General features: G+C 54.9%; 3 protein-coding genes across 4 annotated transcripts; 1 reads left to right on the top strand and 2 right to left on the bottom strand.

The window, feature by feature from the left end:
• The first annotated feature begins 2476 nt into the window (after positions 1 to 2476).
• On the top strand, positions 2477 to 3845 carry LOC113992188 (C-C motif chemokine 4 homolog). The gene is made up of 3 exons (XM_027729267.2): positions 2477 to 2546; positions 3090 to 3202; positions 3771 to 3845. The coding sequence occupies exons 1-3, from the start codon at positions 2477 to 2479 to the stop codon at positions 3843 to 3845; spliced, it is 258 nt and encodes an 85-aa protein (XP_027585068.1).
• Positions 3846 to 9470: 5625 nt separating this feature from the next.
• Positions 9471 to 15899, bottom strand: LOC113992189 (E3 ubiquitin-protein ligase TRIM39-like). 2 transcript variants are annotated; one of them, XM_027729269.2, is made up of 6 exons: positions 15319 to 15899; positions 14246 to 14341; positions 12188 to 12415; positions 12046 to 12068; positions 11329 to 11441; positions 9471 to 10418 (listed from the first exon to the last, which is right to left on the bottom strand). In XM_027729269.2, exons 1-6 carry the CDS (start codon positions 15754 to 15756, stop codon positions 9847 to 9849), a joined length of 1470 nt encoding a protein of 489 aa, XP_027585070.1. In that variant the 5' UTR covers positions 15757 to 15899; the 3' UTR covers positions 9471 to 9846. The 2 variants fall into 2 exon arrangements, with proteins under 2 accessions (XP_027585070.1, XP_027585069.1); XM_027729268.2 differs by having other exon boundaries at positions 12188 to 12418; positions 15319 to 15898.
• Positions 15900 to 16453: 554 nt separating this feature from the next.
• On the bottom strand, positions 16454 to 21411 carry LOC120324646 (C-C motif chemokine 5-like). The gene is made up of 3 exons (XM_039388221.1): positions 17652 to 21411; positions 17265 to 17379; positions 16454 to 16781 (listed from the first exon to the last, which is right to left on the bottom strand). The coding sequence occupies exons 1-3, from the start codon at positions 17722 to 17724 to the stop codon at positions 16682 to 16684; spliced, it is 288 nt and encodes a 95-aa protein (XP_039244155.1). The 5' UTR covers positions 17725 to 21411; the 3' UTR covers positions 16454 to 16681.
• Positions 21412 to 21488: the final 77 nt, after the last annotated feature.

Here is a 21488-nt window from a genome sequence, read left to right on the forward strand (position 1 = left end):
CTGACTCACCGAATTAAGGAATTTTTTTTGTTTTTATTAACTAAAAAAATGATCCCTGAGAGTCTGAAATAGTTTGGCATCTTCTTGGTAGCAAAGGGATGAAGGCAGGGAGGTGTCCAGCTGCCTGAGAGGGGAAATCTTTCACTGGAAACATTTGAATAATCGCTGCAGATTTCCAATTAATTCCTCTGTTTTCACGAGACTCATCTTTTATCAGACGGGTCTCGTCTTCATTTCCTCCCCATAAATGGAGTTCTGGGCAGGAGCAGATGGCTGGAGGAGGTGGATCTGGAGACATGACCCACGAATTCTTGAAGGCACAATCACGGGGAACAGCTCAGAGCTCTTACGTACTTCCACAACTGTATTCCCTGGGCAGCCAGCCGGGATCCGAGGGAGCTGGAGCTCACTCACAGACGGCTCCTAGTCCAGCTGGAACAGTCGGAACGCCGAGTTCCCATCTCCTGCCTGGCCAGGAGCCCTCCTCATCCTCCTGGGATAGCTGGGAACAGGCAACATGACGAGTGGAGTGAGGGAATGGGATCTGGATGGATGAGTGAACCTGTGAGGTGCCTGTGCAGAGGGAAGGATGGAGAGGGGGCCGTGGTGTGTCCAGGAAGGTGATGCCCAACTTGGCAAGAGCCGCATTTGCTCCATGGGATCAATCTGCCTGGGTGAGGGGCATCACCACGGCTCCCACCAGGAACCTCCCTGAGGGTGGGACATCCCTGGGACTTCTCCTGTGCAAGTCCAAGGTGGCCTTGTCCTCCAGACCCCTCTCTGGTTGCATGGAGCAGAGTAGTTATCCTGCCTAGAGCACAGCAGTTATCCTGCCTGGAGCAGAGAATTATCCTGCCTGGAGCACAGCAGTTATCCTGCCTGGAGTAGAGAATTATCCTGCCTGGAGCACAGCAGTTATCCCTCATGGAGCCAACCAGCCATGGCTGCTGGAGGGCTGTGCCCACCATGCAGTGTTGGAGGATATTTGGAAAACACCGGGTTATTTCCAGAAGGTTCCTGGGGCAGGGGCTGGAGCCTTTAATAGAAAGAGGATGAGTCAGTGCCCAGCACTGTGGGGAGGGTGCAGAGGTGCTGCTGGTGAGGTTGGGTTGTTCCACTTGACGTTATAATCCTTCCACTGGAAGCATCCCCCAAGACATCACCACTCCATGATGCCTTGAAAATAAAAAGGAGTCACATCCCAGGAACGCCTGCTTCTCTCTGGAGAACACATATCCTTCTAGGAACATCTCATTACAGCTGGAGAGCCCCCAGCTCTTCCCAGAGCATTCATCACCTCCCTGCCAGGCCTTCCCTCTCCTCCTCAGGGACAGAGGGGAATTTGTTAGACCTCCATGGCACTCTGTGCAGGCTGGTGGCTTCTTCCCAGTGAACCATCCCTGTCTCAGCCCAGGGAGAGCTGTGAGCTCTTACCCTCTCCCATATGATGTGCTACTTCCCCTTGTCATGACAATTTTCTGCTGAGACAGGATACTCTTTTCTTCCCAAAATCCCAGTTTCTACTCATGGCCTCACCCCAGTTACTCTGCTCCTGATCTCCTGATCTTCAGAAGCAGTGTCTCCTTCCTCACCCTGCTGCTGGAGCTCCTTCTGCCTCATCCTCAGGGTCACAAAGTCTCCAAACATCTTATGGCTCTCTGCAGCCCCAAGGCTAAGAATGAAAGGCCTCACCTACCAGTAGCCCTTGAAATTTAACTGTCTAGTCCAAATTGGTCATTCAGGGTCTCTTTATAGGACCTGGAGTGCAACGGGCACTTCCAGGAGATAACACCCCATCTCAGCTCTCTCCCTTCCCTTAAATTTGAGGAAATTTGAGTGCTTCAACTCTGGGATTCCCGTCTCATGCTCACCACTACCTGTGTTGGTGCCTGCAGTGCTGTCACAGCTGCAGGACATGCCCTGAGTCACCTCCAGCTCTGTGGAACACGTACAGGGCTCTGGTGACAGCTCCCATCTCCTGCTCCCGGGGCGGTGTGTGAGGGAAGCAGTCCATGGTAAAGGACCTTTTCCAGTCCCACAGCCCCTTTTTCCCCTAACCAGCCTCATCCCATTGATGCCCTTCTGCCCAGCTCTGTCCTTTGGGCTACTCAGGCAGGTTGGGCAACAGGGGACTTGACAAATGCAGGAACCTCCACAGAGGAACTTCTTGCTAAGGGACAGGCATGAAAGAAGCAGAAATAGCCACAGTCACTGTTTCATATCCTGTGTCACTGGGGAGGCACTGAATCAAGGGGGGAGCTTCACTCTTCCGGGGCTGGGGCTGCTCTGTTCCATCACGGGACTGCACCACGAGTGGACTCTCCTCTGGGGGAAATTCCATCATGCCTACGTAAGGCTCCACATGGACCTCTCGCCCCATAAATTGAGGGGCTGGTGACCGTCTCAGCATCAGCCAGAAAAGAGGCTTTCAAGCTCCCCTTGCCTGCTGAGCTCCAGCCACCACTTCTCTGCTGACATGAAGGTCTCCGTGGTTGCCCTCGCCGTCCTGGTTGCTGCCTTCTGCTATCAGAGCTCTGCTGCACCATGTAAGTCCAGGGGCTCCCCATCCTCCCTCCATGGGGACAGGAGAGATGCCCCTGCTGGGACAGAGTCCCTTCTGCCAGCACTTCCACCCTGGGTCCCTCCCCATGTTGTCAGACCATCCTCAGGAATGTGTTCCAGGGTCATGGGGGCTCTCCTGCCCCGGGAAAGGCACAGCTCAAAGACCATTAGGGTAAAACCTAAACCCTGTTTTACCCTTTTTGGGGTAAAAGAGGGTTAAAACCACAACCACACCCCCACACAGTGCTGCAGAGGTCAGTGGTGCTGTGCAGGGCACCCTGAGGAGGGCTGAGGGTGGCCAGGTTTGGGCTGGGAGATGTTGCCTGGTGACACAGGCTCTGTCAGTGCCAGCTCAGGGTGAAGCCAACAGGGAAAAAACTGAAGGAAGAATTAAAAAGACCTCTCCTTTTCCCTTCTTCTTCTTCCACGTCATCCCTACTCCCCAGAGCCAGGGATGTGGGATCCCAGCTCCCTGGCCCTGCTCCCCATCCCTTGCCCCTGCTGATGATTGTCTTTGCCCTCCACAGTTGGCTCCGACCCCCCGACCTCCTGCTGCTTCTCCTACTTCTCCCGGCAGCTGCCCCGGAGCTTCGTGGTGGATTATTATGAGACCAACAGCCAGTGCCCCCAGCCAGGCGTTGTGTAAGTCCCCTCCTCAGGGCAGGGGGGGATTTGGGATGAGGATCCAGGGAGGGAAACAGCCCTTTTCCAAAGACAGGGGATGGAGGCTGGGGGAGACAAGAAGTACAAGGTGATGCTCTGTGGGTTTAGAGCACAGAAGTCTCACCCTGGTCCTGCTCTACCACTTTGAAGACTTAACTGGTGTGGATGGGCACAGTATTCTCATCCCACCCTTGGGAGAGGCTGGAATTGGGCAGGGCTCTTGTTCTGTCCCTGGAATCCCCTGCTGGGATGAAAACCAAAAGAGTAAATTTACATAAGACATTAGGAAGAAACTCTTCCCTGTGAGGGTGGGGAGGCCCTGGCACAGGTTGCCCAGAGAAGCTGTGGCTGCCCCATCCCTGGAAGTGTCCAAGGCCAGGGCCTTGAACCTGGGCTAGTGGAAGGTGTTCCTGTCCAAGTCAGGGAGTGGAATGAGATGATCTTTAAGGTCCCTTCCAGCCCAGCCCATTCCGTGATCCTGTGATTCCCCATTCATTCTCCCACCAAAAACTGACCTCTCTGCACCCCACAGGTTTATCACCAAGAAGGGCCGGCAAGTCTGTGCCAACCCCGAGCAGGAGTGGGTCCAGCAGTACATGAACGACCTGGAGCTGAACTGAGACCCTGCCCAGATCCTGCTCCGTGTCCCGGCTCCCGGGATGGGCGAGCACGACCCAGCTGTGGGTGCATCAGAAATGCTTCAGTGCCCTTTAGAGCTACCTGAGAAACTGAAAACGTTCCAGAATCCAACTTAATGGTTTCCTATTTAATTTTTTATAGGGGAGGGATCAGGTGCAATAACTCCAAGCTAAACAAGAATTTTATTTAATAGATTTATTTTTTTAATGCAGACTCGGGTTGTAGGTTCTGTATTTAATTAATTGTACTTTTGGCATAATATTCAATCCAGATTTCAATAAATAAATATTTTTGTAAGAACTCTCTGTCTTTGCCTCTATTACAACCCTTTGGGATGACAATAGCTGACATTATCATAGTGGCAACATGTTCTTTATTTCCTTTTCCACACTGTCAAAACTCCCACAAGCTTTCCCTGTCTGAACGTCCTGTTTTGCAAAATAAGACAAGAAAAACCATGAAGGAGGAGGTGTGAGAAAGGCTCAGATTACAGTCAGGTAGCTTGGCTCACACTTTTTAGAAAGCATTTAATCACCACTCATTATGACAACCGGGAGCTCGTTAAATTCCATCCCTGGCCCCATTATAATCAATTAAAATATTACCTTTAGGGCCTGGAATTTAACACATTGGCTGGTTTAGGGAAAGCTTTCTGAGAGCTGCAGCTAAAATGGATCAGCTATTCCCAGAGCTGAGGGTGGAAAAAATACGTTTCCCTGCGAGACTTTCAGAACTATTTCATTTAGCTCTCATTTACCTGGGACATGAGGCTTGGCAGATATTCCCTCTCAGGAGAAAAGGTGTTTTTTCTCTGTGCCCCCAAAACCTGCCCATCCCTGGAGATTCCTCTCCAGAGATCACCCTGCTGGACCCCAGCCCAGGGCAGGACCTGCCCCTGCAAGGAGACATCTCCACTGGTCCCCCCTGGAGCTGAAGGAGATGGAGCCCACATCCCTGATGGCAATTCCAACATCCCTGATGGCATTTCCAACATCCCTGATGGCATTTTCCACATCCCTGATGGCAATTCCAACATCCCTGATGGCATTTCCCACATCCCTGATGGCATTTCCCTCCCCACTGCGGGTATTCGGGTTGCTCTGGTCAGCTCTGGGCAGGCTCTGTTGGATGAACAAGGAGGATTTGGGTTTCTCCCGAGGGAGAAAAGGTTCAGCTCACCCCACAGCATTTCCAGACTGAACGTGGGAGGACAAACACGACCATCAGGGTGACACAGGGGGGCAGAGCGGGAGGGGAGCTCCTGGGCAGGGGTGAAGAGGAGCAGACACAGAGGTTGGGTGGGAGATGAGCAGCCAGAGGAGCCCCGGGTGGGGCTGGGAGGGATCAGGGGGACGTGGGTGTGTCTGGGGGAGGAAGGAGAACATCTTGTCACTTCAGGAACTGCAGCCCCCGGCTCCCCAGCCCACGGGGCAGCGTGAATGCCATCAGTCATCCCACCACTGCATCCACTCAAAATAGCACCCAGGGAGGAGGAGAGGGAGGTGGAGAGCAGGAGCAGAGCCTCCTTCCTCCTGAGGGGAGGGAGCCCCTGGCTGGGGGGTGGATTTCACCCTGGGGACAAAGAGCTGCATGTGGAGGTGGCGGCTTTGGTCCAAGCCTGGACTCCCCAGGCCCTGCACGCCCCAGGACCAGCTCCAGGAGCAGGGATCATCATGGCCATGCTGGAGGTGAAAACACTTGGGCCATTGGGTGCCAACCAGCAGAGTGCTGGAGCCCAGAGACGTGCCCCTGAGGGCTGAGACTGGCACAGACCCCAGTGCCCAGAGCTGCCCTCACTCCAGGGAACAGCAGGAGCAGGGGACAGGAGGGGGAAGACCTGCAATGGGATCATCCCAAAATCACTTGAGCCTCCACAGTGCCTCTTGGATACAAGCCCCATCTGCCCCTGTGGGGGCAGTCCCACAGCCTTGGGGTTTCTTGTTGAAGGACACAGGGTGTGGGGTCACCCCGGGAGCATCACCCAGCCTGGGCACTGTTGGAGCCTGTGGAGAACAACCCCCTGTGCAATGTCCTCAACCACTCGGGTCACACTCCAGCCTCCCACAGCAGCCACGCTGCGGGTACCTCAGCTCACTCCTCACCACTATTCTGGGAGCCTGAGGGAGCCCTGAATTGCTCATGTTTGCCTTGATCTCACACCCACCCACGTGTGACAGCTCAGAGGAGCTGCAGAGTGCCGGAGAGGGACCCAAAGTGCTGTAAATCCACCCCCCCCTTGGGCACTGAGGTGTGAACGGAGCCCACACGAGAGAGGCAAAGGCAGGAGGAGGGTGTGTGTGGGGAGAGCATCCCTGGGCATCTCCAGAGCCCCCACGCTCTGCAGAGGAGGAGCAGTGAGGATGGTGGCCCAGAGCAGGCAGGAGCTGCAGTACCCATGTCACCATCAGCTCAAATCCACACCCAGGGATCCCCCTGCCCGGAGCAGGGGCTGTATTTGCTGTTGATGCAGCTTTTTGAGGCTGATTTTGCTGCTGGAGCTGAGGAATGCAAGGAAACCCTCACACTGTGCAGCCCTTGGGCTGTGGAATCATAAAGAATCATGAAGAAGCTTGAAGATCATGTCATTACACCCCTTGGGCAGGGACACTGTCCCACTAGCCCAGGTTGCTCTAAGCCCCGTCCAACCTGGCCTTGGACACTCCCAGGGATGGGGCAGCCACAGCTTCTCTGGGCAACCTGTGCCAGGGCCTCCCCACCCTCACAGGGAGGAAATTTTTCCCTGGGAAGCTCATGGCTATTTGTGGTGCTCATGCCTCCCAGAAACAGCCCTGTGAGGTGCTCAGGCAGGGGAATACAAGAAAGCAGAGGGCACTGAGGCTGAGGCAGCAGATGAAGAGAAAGAGGGGCTGGGACCCCAGAGGAGGGTGGCTTTCGAGGGGGTTTCCTCTGGATTCAGATCAAAACAAGAACAATGCTGTCAAGGGTTTCAGAATTTGTAAACTACTAAGAGAGGGACTCATCCTGAAACCAGGGTGTGGTATTTACTGAATTTAAGTCATTAATTTACTGAAATTAAGTCCTTACTGTGATAAGAATAGCATCATTGTTGTAACATCCCTGCACATCTCTATGTGAGTTGTTTACGTCACTCTGGTGTGTCCACAGGCATTTTGAGGCACAACAAAAGCCAGAGGAGTTGGAGGTTGGAGTCTGGCACCCCACAGGAGGAGGAGCTGGACTGTGCTGATGGAGATGTGGACTGATGGCAGTCATGGTTCGTGGTCTGATGGCTTTTCCATCTCCGCTTTTTCAGAGAGGAATGGGACACCCTGAAGGCAAAATGCCCGTGCACTCAGGAGTGCCAGCTCTGTGCCTTATCCCAGGGACCAGGTCCTGGTTTGCCCCAGGGAGGGGAGGCTCATCCCCCACCCAGACCAGCTCTTCCCAGAGACACCACAGTCAGGGAGTGTGTCACTTCTGAGGGGCCAGAATTCAAAAATGTGATGTAAAAAGGGATGGGTTGGCAGGCTGCATACAAAAGCAGTGTTTTCCTAAAGCAGGGAGGTATCCCAGACTTCCAGGGCTGAGGAAGACATGGAAGTATCATGGCAGAAATGGTGCCTGGCTGTCACCTTCCCTGTGACAGCCAGGAGAAGGCAGAAGTGGCCACAAAGACCCAAAAGGCCATTTCTGCTGAGTGCTTAGAAAGAAGCAGACAATGACTCACAACCCCCTGAGGCGACAAAACATTTTTTGCTGGAAGAGAAAGGAAAATGTAACTTGTTGAGAAAGCACATTTCTAAAGCTGCAAGGCTGTAAATTGTGCTGAGTCATAACAGGGGACACTGTCAGTGCGTCTGGGTAACAAAACTGAGCCTAAAAATGTGACCTTAATCTACTGATTGCTCAAAAAACAGCAACACCCAACCCGTGGACACTCTGCCAGATGTGGTATCCCAAGGGATTTCTTCCTTCAGCCAAGCCAGACACCTTGAGCAGAGCAGTCCTTGGCAGTGCTGGGACAATGGACTCCATGACACCAGAGGTCTTTTCCAAGCTAAATGATTCCATGATCCTGTGCAGCCATCCCCCTCCTGGCTGAGGCTGAGCAGACTTGGGCCTTGCAGGGTCTGTGTGGAGGCCAGAGCCAGGCAATCAGTGCAGTTCCACTGAGGAGAACAGGGACAAGCTCCACTTGCCATGACTTAACCAGAAATCCTGCTTGCAAACCACACTTGGACAGCCAGAGAGCTCCCAAAACCAGACCCCAGTGCTCCTGGCTTCTCTCCAGCTGCCCATTGCCAACCAGTCTGGGCATCAAACTGGTATCTGCCCTGAGCAGTTCCTTAGTTGCAGGTGATGCAGAGAGTCCACCAGCTGGAAAACTTGGGAGCCTGCTCAGAGCTCTCTGATGCCTTTGACCTCCACTGTCTTTCCCGGCAAGGCAGATTCATGATTTCTAGAAACGCTGTGGATGCCGCATCAGGATGAGTTCACATCCTTCCTTCTCATTCATTTTTTCTCTCTCTCTGCAAGATCTCCCAGCTGTTGCACTTCCTCCTGCTCTTTTGGAAGCACTTCACCACCACCACCCCCCCCCGGCACTGCAGCAAGTGTCACTCGTCTGTCCCTCCCCAGGGTCGGGTTGCTTTTGCTCTCTGGACACTTTCCATCCTGCCACCTCGCCCCACCCCTGGCCCAGTGACATTTGCCCTGGTTTCTTCCCTGCACAGCAGGTTTTCCTGGCTGTCCTCACTACTCCCCCCTTCCAAATGCCTCTGCTTCCAGCCCTCAAAGTTCATGTCCCTTCTTGCCTCAGATTCCATAAACTCCCTCTCCATGGAGCTGACACAAAATCATAATCTCCCTGTCAGATTGCCGTGGTGTCAATGCACTGCAGATCCCACTGAGATCCAGCACCCTCCTCCTTCCTGGGACGTGGCAAAGTTGGGACTGGGCTCATCTCTCTGCCCTGTGGCTTCCAAAAGACATACCCTGTAACTGAAGGCAGGAGGGTGGAACTCCCCAAAACACAACAGAACTCAAACTGCTATCCCAGTCCAGCATCATTTGTCACCAGGAGACTCCTAAAGCACCATCCAGGACATCCCAGAGAAATTCAAGAGACTATTTACAAGAGCCTGGAGTGACAGGACAAGAGAGAATGGCTTCCCACTGCCAGAGGATATTGGGAAGGGATATTGGGAAGGAATTCTCCCCTGTGAGGGTGGTGAGGCCCTGGCACAGGTTGCCCAGAGAAGCTGTGGCTGCCCCATCCCTGGGAATGTCCCAGGCCAGGTTGGATGCAGTCTTGCACCACCTGGGCTAGTATAAGGTGTCCCTGCCCATGGCAGGGGGGTGGAACAGGGTCCCTTAAGGTTCCTTCCTACCCAAACCATTCTGTGATTCAAAGATCCAATGATAAATTGTGCTGAGTGTTTCAGGCTGTGTTTTACCAAATCTCATTTTATTTGAATTCAGTCGGCCTCAAATTGAGCAGCTTTATGATTTCTGTCTGAAGGACACGATCCACAGCTGCTCTCTGGGCTGGAGAGGAGCAGGTCCAGCAGCACCCTTTGCCCTCTGAAATGTTTTGGGTTATCAGGGATGGACACATCACAAAACCACACCTTAAACCACACAAGGCTCCCCAAATCAACCCTTTATTGCCTTATTCTGATATAATTCACACCAAAATCAGCACTACGTGGCAGGCTGGGCTTATACCCTTCTCCAGCAGCCTGTGAGATGAGCACCAGGGCATCAGTGATCAGGGGACTCCCCTGTCCCCATCGGTGGCACAGAGGGTGAGGGCACGAAGAGCCCCTCCCAGCACGGACGTGGCACACGATGGGTGTCACATGGATCAGGTCACGCCCAGCCAGCAGCCAGGACCATGCAGGGATCCTGCCAGGACCCTCCCCAAGGCACAGAGGTGTTTCCCTGGTGCTCCTGCTCACTGGAGGAGCCGGTTGGGCTCCCAGGTCTCTGCCCACCGGTGAGAATCCAGGACAGCCGCTGTCACAGGATGACACACCCGGTCCCCTGCGTATCCCTGACCCAGGAGATCACCAAGGGCTCTGCATTTCTGCCCCCCAGAAAGCCCCCCAGGAAGAAGAAAGGCCGGAGGTTCCCGGTGAGCCGGTCGGTGAAGGTGTAAATGTGGGAGCGGTCGCTGACGTTGTAGAAGGAGATTTCTCCTGCCTCGTAGTCCAGGAAGATCCCGACGCGCCGGGGCCTCACACTTAGGGTCAGGGGGGAGATGGGGGAGGTCAGGGCCTCGTAGCTGCCCCCGTTCTGCAGCCTCAGCACCCAGTAGCCGTTGTTTGGGGAGAAGAGGACGGTGCCTTTGCGGCCGGCGGACTCCCGGCACAGCCCCAGCCCCCACTCGGGCTTGTCTCCCACCTGCACCTCCCAGTAGTGGCGGCCTGAGAAGAAGCTCTGACTGCCCAACACCACTGGGGCGGTGCCAAACCTCTTGGGGTTGTCGAAGAGGGACAGGAGCAGCTTCTTGCTCCCACGCCTCACGCTCTTGCGGTCCTCGGACACGCTGAGTTCCGGGTGCGCCGTCTCGGGGTCCAGGACCACGTCCACTGGAGAGAGAGAAGGGTGGAAGGACAGACAAGGCTTCAGGGGTCTGCAGGCATGGACACAGAATCACAGAATCATTGAACCACAGAATCAACCAGGTTGGAAGAGACCTGTGAGATCATCGAGTCCAACCTTTGACCCAACCCCACCTTGTCAACTACACCATGGCACCGAGTGCCACATCCAGGCTGTTCTTAAACACCTCCAGGGATGGTGACTCCACCCCCTCCCTGGCCAGCCCCCTCCAATGTCTGATCACTCTCTTTGTGAAGAACTTCTTCCTGATGTCCAACCTAAACCTCCCCCGTCGCAGCTTAAGACTGTGCCCTCTTGTCCTACTGCTGGTTGCCTGTGACCTGGATGAGGGTTCTGACAACCAGTTCCAGGTGTCCCTGTTTGAGCAGGGGGGTTGGACCAGGTGATCCTTGCAGGTCCCCTCCAACCTCAGCTGTTCTGTGTTTCTGTGGGTGCTGGGCTCCCCCAGACCTTCCAGCCTCCCACGGTTGTTTGCTCGTGCCTGTGGTTTTGCTCAGCCCCTGGCAATGGGGAAGTGCAACGTAGAAAATCGAGATAACCATAAACCACATCAAGATGTTTGGTATCTGCTGCAGAGCAGGGGCAGAACGAGGGTGGCTGAGAACCTTCAGAGAGAGCCAACACTGAGAGCAAGAGTTCACGGGCAACGGGGTGCCTCAAACCCCTGAGTGACCTCCAAGCCTTTAGGATCCACCCACAACCCACCTAAGACCACAACAAGGAAGGTCTCCCCACCATGAAACCATCCTGAACTCATCAGTGCACAAAGTGGGACCAGCTGGACAAAGCTTGTTGGAAAAGCCTCCCCGTGCCCAGGGGTATGGGGGCAACCAGAACCCAAATGTGCCAGGAGCTGGCACAAAAGCAGCCCCTTACCTTTGAACTTCTTCAGCATGTCCCTCATGCCCAGGCAGCGCTCGGGAATGCTGTAGTTTTCCTTCAGGGTCACTGACACAGGCTTGGGGGAATGGAACTTCACCTCCTCACACCTGGGAAGACACGGATGCCCATGGGCTGTACCCAGAGCCCACAGCACGGCCCCTCTCCTGCTGGGAGTGGCATTAATGCCCTGCTGTTGGAGCTTCCCTGGAGCTCTGTGGCTGGGATGAGCACTAGGGATAACCATATCAGCAATCCTGATGGGATCAGAGTGAAACGATCCAGGGAGCAGCAGTGCCAGTCCCAGGGAAGGAAGGAGCAAGGCCACCGGGCAGCATGTCCCTTAGGAGGGGACACATCTCACATGTCACAAGCCAGGCAAGACCTTGGCTCTGAGCCCCTGGAAAAAGAGGATGGAACCTCTGAGGGATTGACTCAGTCCCTCCTGTGTCTACCCCAGGAGGACCAAACCAGATGCTGGACAGGGAAGACAAGGTGGCTGGTGTGGAGCAGACACAAACATCTCCCTCAGAACCTGGAGCAGCCAGGACAGTAGGAGGGACAATCATGGTCCCTATCAGGAATAATCATAGATACCTACCAGGAATAATCATGGACACTCATGAGGAACAATCATGGTACCTACCAGGAACAATCATGGGTACCTGTGAGGATTAATCGTGGTACCTACCAAGAACGAGCACAGGTACCCACCTGCTCAGGATGCTTTTCATGTCCTAGGAGGAGGAGACAAAAGCCATTCTGGGTGTGTGGCTCAGCCCCTCGTGCCCACCAGCCAACCCCAGGTGGCAAAGGCCCCAGGGCTGAGGCAGTGGGGCTGGTGGCATGGCCTGACCTTGAGCAGCCCGTCAGCCGGCTGCTGGCTCTTCTCCTTTATCTCCAGGATCAGGTCCTCCAGCAAGCACTTCTCCTCCACCAGCCTGGCCAGGTTTTCATTGATCAGCAGCAAGATCTGCTTCTCCTCCTCCTCCAGCGTCTGGAGCAGCAGCTTCTCCTCATCCGCCAGCAGCCGATGCAGCTTCCCAAACTCGCTCACGATCCTCTCCCGCTTTTTCTTCACCATCTCCTTGTGATGAGAAGATATGTGAGGTGAAGAGAGACACTATTAGCCAGGAAGCTGAGATGGAGCTGGGAAAGGCCCTGGGAAACCACCACATTTTTGACATAAGTGCATGAATTTTAAAAAGCAGCCAGAGGAAATTTGTGCTTCCACCTCACCGGAATTCCCACTCCACATCCTCAGTTTACCAACAGCAGGACTTTGCCCCAAGGCATTTCTGCTCAGCTGGACCCCAGATGTCTTGGGGGGGGGGGGGGTGTTGGGCTGCAAGGAGGTGCCTCCAGGTGCCAGGGTAGGTTTTTATTAGGTACAGCTGGAGGAACAACTCGAACCTCCAGCCAAATCCAGGCTAATCCACTGCTCGGGCAGCTGGAAAACCCCACAGCAAAGGGAAGTAGCTGGAAGAATCACAGAATGGTTTGGCTTGGAAGGGACCTGAAAGGCCTTCTACTTCCACCCCCTGCCATGGGCAGGGACACCTTCCACTAGCCCAGGCCCAAGCCCTGTCCAGCCTGGCCTTGGACACTTCCAGGGATCCAGGGGCAGCCACAGCTTCTCTGGGCAACCTGTGCCAGGGCCTCCCCACCCTCACAGCCAAGAATTTCTTCCCAATATCCAACCTAAATTTCTCCTCTTTTAGTTTAAAACCTTGTCCTGTCACTATCTGTCCATGTAAAAAAGCCTCAAGGCTGGGAAGGGATGGAAAGGGAGACCCAGGGAGGGTTCCCCGAGTGTCCCACTGCAGGGTGAGGGGCCAGCAATGGGAAGGGTCTGCCAGTGCTTTAGTCTTTCCCCTCCTTCCTATAAATTGGCACTTTCCTGGAACACTGGAGGAGCAGGAAAACACCCCACAGTAGCTTGAGTGAGGAAACCTCAGAATGCAGAAGATAAAGGAAACTAAATTCCACTTACTTTTCCATCCAAGCACATGATTCCTTGGCCCTGAGTCCTGGAGGCTTGATAAGCCAGGACAGCCACAGCCACTTCCCCCAGCACCAACAAGGGACTTTTTTCTCCTTTTACTATAAAAGCACGACCAGAGGGAGCTGGAGGCAGCTGAGCTGCTGCTGAGCCCTGACTCAGGATCCCACAGTGGGGGGACAGTGACACAGCCCTCACAATCTCCATCCCCAGCTCCAACAGGGACAGTGGGCTCACAGGGGCATCCCAAAATCCCACCACCCCTGGCTGGGCTGCCCAGACAAGGGAATTGAGTAATCAGCCAGGGCAGTGTGGAGAGTCCTGTTTTCCCTGCCAGAGCTGATTAATCCTCAGCTCAGATTCAGGGCTGGATAACTCCGGGCCGGCAGTTTCATTTCCTTTTCTGTAGTTACTTTCACTTTCCAGCTTTCACCCTGAGGGACATGAAATGCAGCTGTTTGCTGGCGTCTGCTCTCCCCAGAACCATCTGGAGCCAGGCAGAGGTGCAGTAATTGAGCTTTTTTTTCTTTTCTTAATGAAAACACTTCTGGTTCCTGTTGCCGTGGAGCAGAGCTCACCACACGGCTCACACCTGGCTTGGAACTGAAGCACATGTTGTAAAACAAAAGGCAATAAAAAACACCCTGTGTCTATTTGTTCAACCATCACAAAGCCCTCGTGATTCCAGGGAAACTGGAGCGCTGCTCCTTCCAAACCTTTTTACAAAGCCACACAGGGTTCTGAGCCTGGTTTCCAGCACAGCTCCTACATCTGACAGCAGGACAGGGGGACATGCCCCATCCTGGAGATTATGACAAATCCATGTCCCCAGACAAAACCCTTCAGGATGTTATTTTTTTAACTGCTGATGTCTCTGAAGCTCATTCTTTAAGAATTAAGCCAGACACCTGCCTTGCACTCCTGGGTTTTCATCCTCTCTGCTGACTCACGCTTCTTCACCTCCTCCGCTTCCTTCAAAAGATTCTCCAGGGATATCTGGAGTTTGACCTGAAAAGAGGGAACATGGGCTGAGCTCACCCCAGCAGGGCAGGTTGGCTGGGTCCCCTCTGCCTGGGGGGGGACAGTGACCCAGTGCCAGGCAGTGCCAGCCCTGGCACCCGAACCCAGCAGCTGTGCTCTTCACTCCACCCGCAGCGTTAACCCTCCCCATGCTCCTCAGCTTTTCCCTGTATTTTTTCTTCATTTTTCATGTTCTGGAGGGCAAAGTGACAGCTCTCCTTCAATGCAGGTGTGGCAGGTGGCTGGTGGTGCTGCCCACTGGGCATTTGGGGTTTTGGTGCCAGCACTGCTGCACCTGAGGCGAAATGTCCTCAGGGCAGCTTCTCCAGGGGGTCCTGCAGGGTCTGCACTGCCCCAGCTTCTCCAGGGGGTCCTGGAGGATCTACATTGTCCCAGCTTCTCCAGGGGGTCCTGGAGGGTCTGCACTGCCTCAGCTTCTCCAGGGGGTCCTGGAGGGTCTGCACTGCCCCAGCTTCTCCAGGGGGTCCTGGAGGATCTACATTGTCCCAGCTTCTCCAGGGGGTCCTGGAGGGTCTGCACTGCCCCAGCTTCTCCAGGGGGTCCTGGAGGATCTACATTGTCCCAGCTTCTCCAGGGGGTCCTGGAGGGTCTGCACTGCCTCAGCTTCTCCAGCAAGTCCTGGAGGGGCAGGGAGCCAGGCTGCCTCCTGAGCTGGATGGAAAGTGTGAGCCCGGATCCTGAGCTAGATGGACAGGGTGAGCCTGGATGAGCCTGGATCCTGAGCTGGATGCACAGGGATTAGCCTGGATCCATCCACAGTTTGGGAGATAGCGGGTCCAGCCTTATCCCAGCGGCTGGATGGGTGTCACCATCTCTGCCACCCCCTCCTCTGCTTTCCTGGAGGTGCCAGCGGTGCTGTTGGGAGAGGGGTGGTGGGGTCCTGCTGGCTGACCCCCCCTGCTGCTGCCATGCCCAGGGCCCCCCGGTGCCCCCGCCTGCCCTACCTTGTAGGCCTGCGCCGCCTCCTCGATGGGGTACACGGTGTGCGGGCGGTGCAGCAGCGACTCCCGGCACACCACACAGATGGGCTCCTCGTCCTCCTCGCAGAACAGCTTGAGGCGCTCGTCGTGCTGCGGGCACAGGGGGGTGCCCGGGTCGGGCTCGGTGCCCAGGCCGCCCCGCAGCCCGAGCTGGCGGATGCCCTCCACGATGTTGGCCAGCTGGCGGTTGGGGCGGAGGCCGCTGCGGTGGCAGGAGGCCCTGCACTGCGGGCACGAGAAGGGCCCGTCGGCCCAGAGCCCCTTGTCCTGGCAGTGCTTGGCGATGCAGCCCCGGCAGAAGTTGTGCCCGCAGTCGATGCTGACGGGCTCGCTCATGTACTCCAGGCAGATGGGGCAGATGGCCTCCTCCTGCAGCCGCTCCAGGGCACCTGCCAGGGCCATGGTGGCCTCGACGGGCACCTCCTTCCCCCGGTGTCACCCAGCCAAGGCCGGCTCCCAGCCTGCCACAGCCCCACGGCCAGGGAGCTCCGGCAGTGCCATGGAAGCCCGGAGGACGAGCCGGCCTTGCAGCCGTGTGGCACCGGCCACGGAGGCTCTGTGCTGGCTGGGGGAGGAGCTGGCACGGGCCGGGACAGCTGCAGCCAGCCCCGAAGGCTGGCACTGCGTCCAGCCCGGCAGGTCAAAGCGAGAGGAAAACCCTGCCAGGAGAGCGGGACAGACAGGGGAGCACCAGAAATAACCCGTGGCCATGGACTGGCTGGGGGTGGAGGAGGATTTGGGGTGTCTCTGGTATTTGCTGAGCAGCCCTTGAGACTTCAGGAGCCCCGATGTCACCTGCCCACTGCCTGGAGGTGCTGGCTGGGGTCGGTGACCCCCTCACTTCGTCACACCGAAACATCCTCCAGGACACCCACCCACCGCAGAAAGCGGGAGCTTGGGAATGGGCCAGGACGAGGCTCAGGCACAGCCTGGCAGGAGGCAGGAGGGACAGGCAGGATGCACAGAGGGGCTGAGGGACAGCCAGGTGCCACCCCACCACCCACAGACCCCGAGTGACAGCCTGGACCCAGTCACTGCTGCCCTCCGCAGTCTCCGTGGAGCATCCTAAGAAACAGTGGGAGCTGCAGGTTTTGCTCCTTTTTATTATGCAAAAATAACTTCAACACCATCAGTACAAACGAGAATGAAAAGTTTCACTGAAAATGTCAAATAAATTAAGACTGCCTTTGCAGAAACTAAAAGAGCTAAACACTGTGTTAAATACTCTGCCAAACTCCCAGGCAATGAGAAAGCAGGGATTTGTCTCGGAGGTGCCCATGAGAGCAGGTCCTTGCTGAGGTAATGCTTGGAGGGAGCAGGGCTTTGCTCATCCACTGCCTTCCTTGTGCTTTAGTTGAATCACCATGTCCTGGACCCACTTCTCATCAGGGTTGGCACAGACCAGCTTGTCCTTGATGGTGGTGAATCTGGAGAAGGAAATCCAGTGAGCAGAGGAGAGGGAGAGGGGAAAGGGAGATGGAGGGGAAGAGTGGGACGATCTGCTCCTTGCCACCAGTGAACCCCACCAGAGCAGACACCTCCACAGCTGCAAAACAGCCCCAGGGAAATAGGGTGGGGGGTGACTCAGTGTCATTACAGGTGTCCTGCTCTCTGCCACTTAAGCCACTTTGTCCTCAGCATCCTGCCTGGGGACACCATCCTGCCTGGGTCCCACTATCTGTGGATGAGGGGGGTGACCAGCAAAAGCTCCTTTGGCTCAAATCTCATGAGGACATCCAGAAATTGGGTGCCTGGGATGTGGGATTGTCCTCTGAGCTGTTCCCAGGCTGTTCTCACGTGGGAGAGCCCTGCCTGGTGCTTTTCCTCGTCAGGATGAGGTGTGATGTGGGGCTCCCTGGCACTGCCAGGACGAGCAGGGCCCCCAGGAGCAGGGCAGGAGATCTACTCACATCACGGCTGGCTGGGAGCAGCTGCTGCCTGTGTGCTCATAGCTCTTCACAAGTCTCAAGGGCAACGGTCTGGTGATGAACTCAGTGCAGCAGGGACCGAAATGGTTGAGAGAAACTGGAAGAGAAGTGAACTTTTCTGATTACACCAGATCAGGAAAAGTGCCAGTGGGGAAAAGTGGGGTCAGAGGAGAAGATCCCCACTGGAGGAAGTGCTGCTCCCACAGTGGGCTCCCACCACAGCCACCCTCCCCTCAAGGAGCCAAGGCAATGCATGTCTCTCCTTTCCCACAGCAGGTGCTGGGAAGGGAGAGCTGCCAAGCATTACTAGACCTTGTACAGCAGAAAGAAAGAGGAGAGAGCTCCTTGGAGAGGAGAGCTTGGACTCACTTGGAGAAGAGGAGACCCGGTAGCAGAGGACAGCCACAAAAAGTACAGCAAGGGCTGCTGTGAAGGTCTTCATGGTCCTGTTGGGTGGAGATGAGCTGTAGGAGTCAGGCTGGACTGGTGCAGGGTGCCCCTGGCTGTGCCTGGTGTGGGATCCCTGGGTTCAGCCCTCTTTATAAGAGGGAGACAGTGACCAAAAATGGAAACGTGATGGAAACACTGGTGAAAGCCATGACACAATGGGAGAAGTGCTGTGTCAGGGGCACCACATGAGCCTGGGGAGGAACCGTCCACAGCCCCAGTGAGAGCAGTGCCCATCAATGGTATGATACCATGAAAGGAGAGAGAACAGGATATGACCTATTGCTTCCTTTCCCCTGACCAAAGGACTCTCTAGAGAAACCAGAATTAGCGATTCAGAGAATCAGTAGGTGGATCTCTTCTCTGGAAGTCGCGGCAGTGGACGGAGAGCGGCCGTGGTTGCCACACGCTCATGTTTCCCAGAACATCTGCGTCACGGGCAAACGGGACATTCCACCTCTGCCACAGCAACTGGAGCAGGGAACGTTCCTGAGCCAGGCTGACCAGGCAGTGCCCACCACAGCCCTGCTGGGTCCCACTTGCAGCACTGCCCCGAGGCAACAGGGGCTTCCTCCACGGGGCCCTGAAGGCCATCGGTGCATAAACGTGCAGAGCAGGAGGTGGAGCGTGGTGCCATCCCAGATCTGGGCTCCTCTTCTGCCCTTGGCCATCCCTTGCAGCTAGTCCTTAGGGAACTGGTTCTGTTGCTACATCACCAGTGACAGCTAAAATAGTGCTTAGTTCTCCCTGGACACAGGAATCAGCCACTGATGCTCACAGAGAGTGTCAGGAGCTCATGAGCACGTCGGCACAACAGAGTTGGCTCAGATGATCATTTGGTTCCAGCACCGACACCCTCCTGACACTGCTCTGTCATTGTCCCACCAGCCACAGACACACAGAGAAGAGATTGGCTGGTTTAGCCCATATTGTTTGGGCCAGGAATGGTGTCACTGCACTGGCAGAGAAACTCCTGCTGGAAATGCTCCATCCCTACAGGAGGGCTCTGCTGGCTCCCAGGAAAAGCCTCGGGAGAGTGGAGGAGGAGTGAGGTCTCCATGGTGCTAATGAACATGTCCAGGTGCTGGACAACCACAGCACGATGGGAAAGCCACGAGAGCAGGCCATCATTCCTGATGGTCCAGTGACAAAAGGGGTCCTGTCTCTCTGTTGAGGATGATCACAAAGTAGAAGCCCCTGCCCAAAGTGGAGGCCTTGCAGGAACCCAGCGGAGGAACTCAAAGGGAAATTAAGCTCCCATCCATCCCCATTCCCACTTTGGCCGTGCCACACCTCTAGCAGAGGCACAGCAGCTCCCAACCATCCCCATTCCCAATCCAGCCATGCCACAACTCCAGCCCAGCCATGAGGGTTCCCCTCACCCTGCTCCCACACTTCCCCTGCTTTGGGAGCTCTTGGCATCCTCTTTCCCCCATTGCTGCTCAGGGATGCTGAGGAAGGTGTGGATGAAACTCCTGGTCCCCTGTCCACAGGGCTGGCCATGCACAGGAGACAGGGGAGGTGACAACAAGGTCACACACCTCAGCTGACAGCCCTGCCTGAGGGTACAGGGGGCAGGTTGAGGCTGAAGGTGCTAGAAAAAGGCTTTGAGACAGATCTGACTGACTGGGAGACTGGGAACACTCAGAGAGATGAGGTTGAGATGGGGCTGAGATGAGGAGAGGATCGTGATGACCTGCCAACCCAGGGGCCACCAACATCCACCCCTCCCACCCCCTGCTCCTACCAGCACACTCAGACCCAAACTTCCACATGTCCCCTGTTCAGATCAACCTTCCACTCCTCTGACACATCTCCACACAGGGACCAGAATAAAACTGAGAGGAGGAGAACAGGCTGGGGAATGAGCTGGAGCCTCCTCGCTGATGGCTCACACCAACACAGCCCAGCTCAGAGCTGCTTTTAGCTGAGTGTTCTGGATGTTCTTGCAACATTCAGCTACAGGTTTGATCAAAATGTCAAGATTTGTTTGGAAAAAATCACTATTTTCTATCAGGAATATAAATGTGCCTCAACACTGTCAATGAATTCTCCCTCCTTTCAGACACACCATGTTTCCTGCTTCCATTCACCCAAAAGGAACTCCTGGAGGTTTTGACACCTCTGCTATTCCCCCTATTCACTGTTTTCCTCAACTCTGTTCCTTCCTCGAAGGTTCTGTATTTCAGTCTTGGCTGCTCCTTCCTGCCAAGACAAATAATGTGAATCTCTAAATATTTTGATTTCTAAAACCTCCTCCACATCACACATCCTAAAGAGTGGCTATTTATGGAGGCTGTGAAACCTCTGCCTTATGGTGTGTTTCATCTATTGATAGAAATCACACGTGGTATCTTTGGATCCCCCACCAGGACACTTTTGGGATGCAGGAGGAAGCCTCTGCTCAGCCCTGAAGGCAGCAGGCTCCACCACACCACCTCTAACCCCTAATGTGGGAAACTGGGTTTAACTGGGAGCAAATCAGCTGGAAATGGAATGACTGGGGGAGGTATGAGATCACGGGGGGGGCAGCTCCAAGCAAGGATTTGGATGAGATGTACTTTTGAGAAGAACTGAGACTTTCCACGTGGGAATTAAAGTCTGCAAGATGATGAGTGGCCTAGAAAGAGGGACAAAGCAAATGGTCCCTGTTTCTCCTTAGCAGGAACCATGGACCATCCAATGGAGCTGGCAAGAGCCAGGTTCAAAAGGAACAGAAGGAAGCTCTTCACACCAGGAGCTCCTTGCCAAGGAACATGGTGATCTCAAGGAAATTTCCAAGTGGCTGACTCAGGCTTTGAATTTCAGAGGGAGAAGCTCAAAGACAATGCAGAAAATGAAAACGGATGGGGGCTGGGAGTGCCTTCCAGATTGGGAGCACAGATATTGGCCTTTCTCTTCAAGGTCTCTGCCGTGGCCACATCTGGAGATATTCAGGCTGGTCTAGATGGACCCTTAGTCTGCATCCTCTAGGACTGTTCATCTGATTCCCCGGGACAGCTGGTCCTACAGGACCATCAGGGCTACAGAGTAGCTTGTGAAATCCCATTAAAATCCCCAGACTGAAATTTATACATGAGGATATGTCTCCAGATGAATATTTTTGGTAAATGTCAGCACAAAGATACCAACAGTTTCTAAGCCCACAGCGAGGCACAAACACACTGCTGCAGTTCCTGCAATCTTCCAAGACCAAATTGGGGCACCAAAAAAGGCTCACCATGGGACCAAGAGGAGCGGGAGGTTGCCAGGTGGCCCTTGCAGAAATTTGGTGGCACTTCTCAGGACAGACACAGCCTGTCCCAAATTCCAGCCAAATGATGCCTTTGTTTCCCCCAAAACACCCTCTGCACTGAGCACCCCCCAGCCTGGAGCTGAGTGGGGCTTGCCTGGCAGGTACAGCACAGTGTGACTGGTTTATCTACAGCAGATGAGGTTCAGAGGAATGAAGATAAAATCATTTGAGAGAGGCAGGACCTGAGGCTGCCACAGGGAGTGTTGCCCTTGCACACTCTGCCTCCTGTTGTCACCAGCTGGAGGTACAGGGGACTGCAAGTCAGGACTTGCAGGAATCTAGAAAATAGTGTTCCACGAGAGCACTGGTGGATGTGGGGTCATGGAAATTATGGAATCACAGAACCATCAAGGTTGGAAGAGACCTCCAGCATCATTGAGTCCAGCACTGCCAAGGCCACCATGTCCCTGAGCTTTACATCTGTATTTCTTTTAAAGTCCTCCAGGGACGGTGACTCCACCACA

The sequence above is a fragment of the Pipra filicauda genome, unplaced genomic scaffold (assembly GCF_003945595.2).
Source record: "Pipra filicauda isolate LSUMZ 115617 unplaced genomic scaffold, ASM394559v2 scaffold626_size208873_pilon, whole genome shotgun sequence".
Lineage (NCBI taxonomy): Eukaryota > Metazoa > Chordata > Aves > Passeriformes > Pipridae > Pipra > Pipra filicauda.

Bases quoted from the DNA above. Each gene is read 5' to 3' on its own strand.
- LOC113992188 (XM_027729267.2), top strand. From the start codon at position 2,477: ATGAAGGTCTCCGTGGTTGCCCTCGCCGTCCTGGTTGCTGCCTTCTGC. The intron at 2,547-3,089 runs GTAAGTCCAGGG...TGCCCTCCACAG, and splicing joins TCAGAGCTCTGCTGCACCAT to TTGGCTCCGACCCCCCGACC. The intron at 3,203-3,770 runs GTGTAAGTCCCC...TTTATCACCAAG, and splicing joins AGTGCCCCCAGCCAGGCGTT to AAGGGCCGGCAAGTCTGTGC.
- LOC113992189 (XM_027729268.2), bottom strand. From the start codon at position 15,756: ATGGCCCTGGCAGGTGCCCTGGAGCGGCTGCAGGAGGAGGCCATCTGC. The intron at 12,419-14,245 runs GCAGGTGTCTGG...TCTCATCACAAG, and splicing joins TGAAAACCCAGGAGTGCAAG to GAGATGGTGAAGAAAAAGCG. The intron at 12,069-12,187 runs GTCAGGCCATGC...TCCTCCTCCTAG, and splicing joins CGGCTGACGGGCTGCTCAAG to GACATGAAAAGCATCCTGAG.
- LOC120324646 (XM_039388221.1), bottom strand. From the start codon at position 17,724: ATGAAGACCTTCACAGCAGCCCTTGCTGTACTTTTTGTGGCTGTCCTC. The intron at 17,380-17,651 runs GTGAGTCCAAGC...CTTCTCTTCCAG, and splicing joins CCGGGTCTCCTCTTCTCCAA to TTTCTCTCAACCATTTCGGT. The intron at 16,782-17,264 runs GTGAGTAGATCT...TTCCTTCTCCAG, and splicing joins TGCTCCCAGCCAGCCGTGAT to ATTCACCACCATCAAGGACA.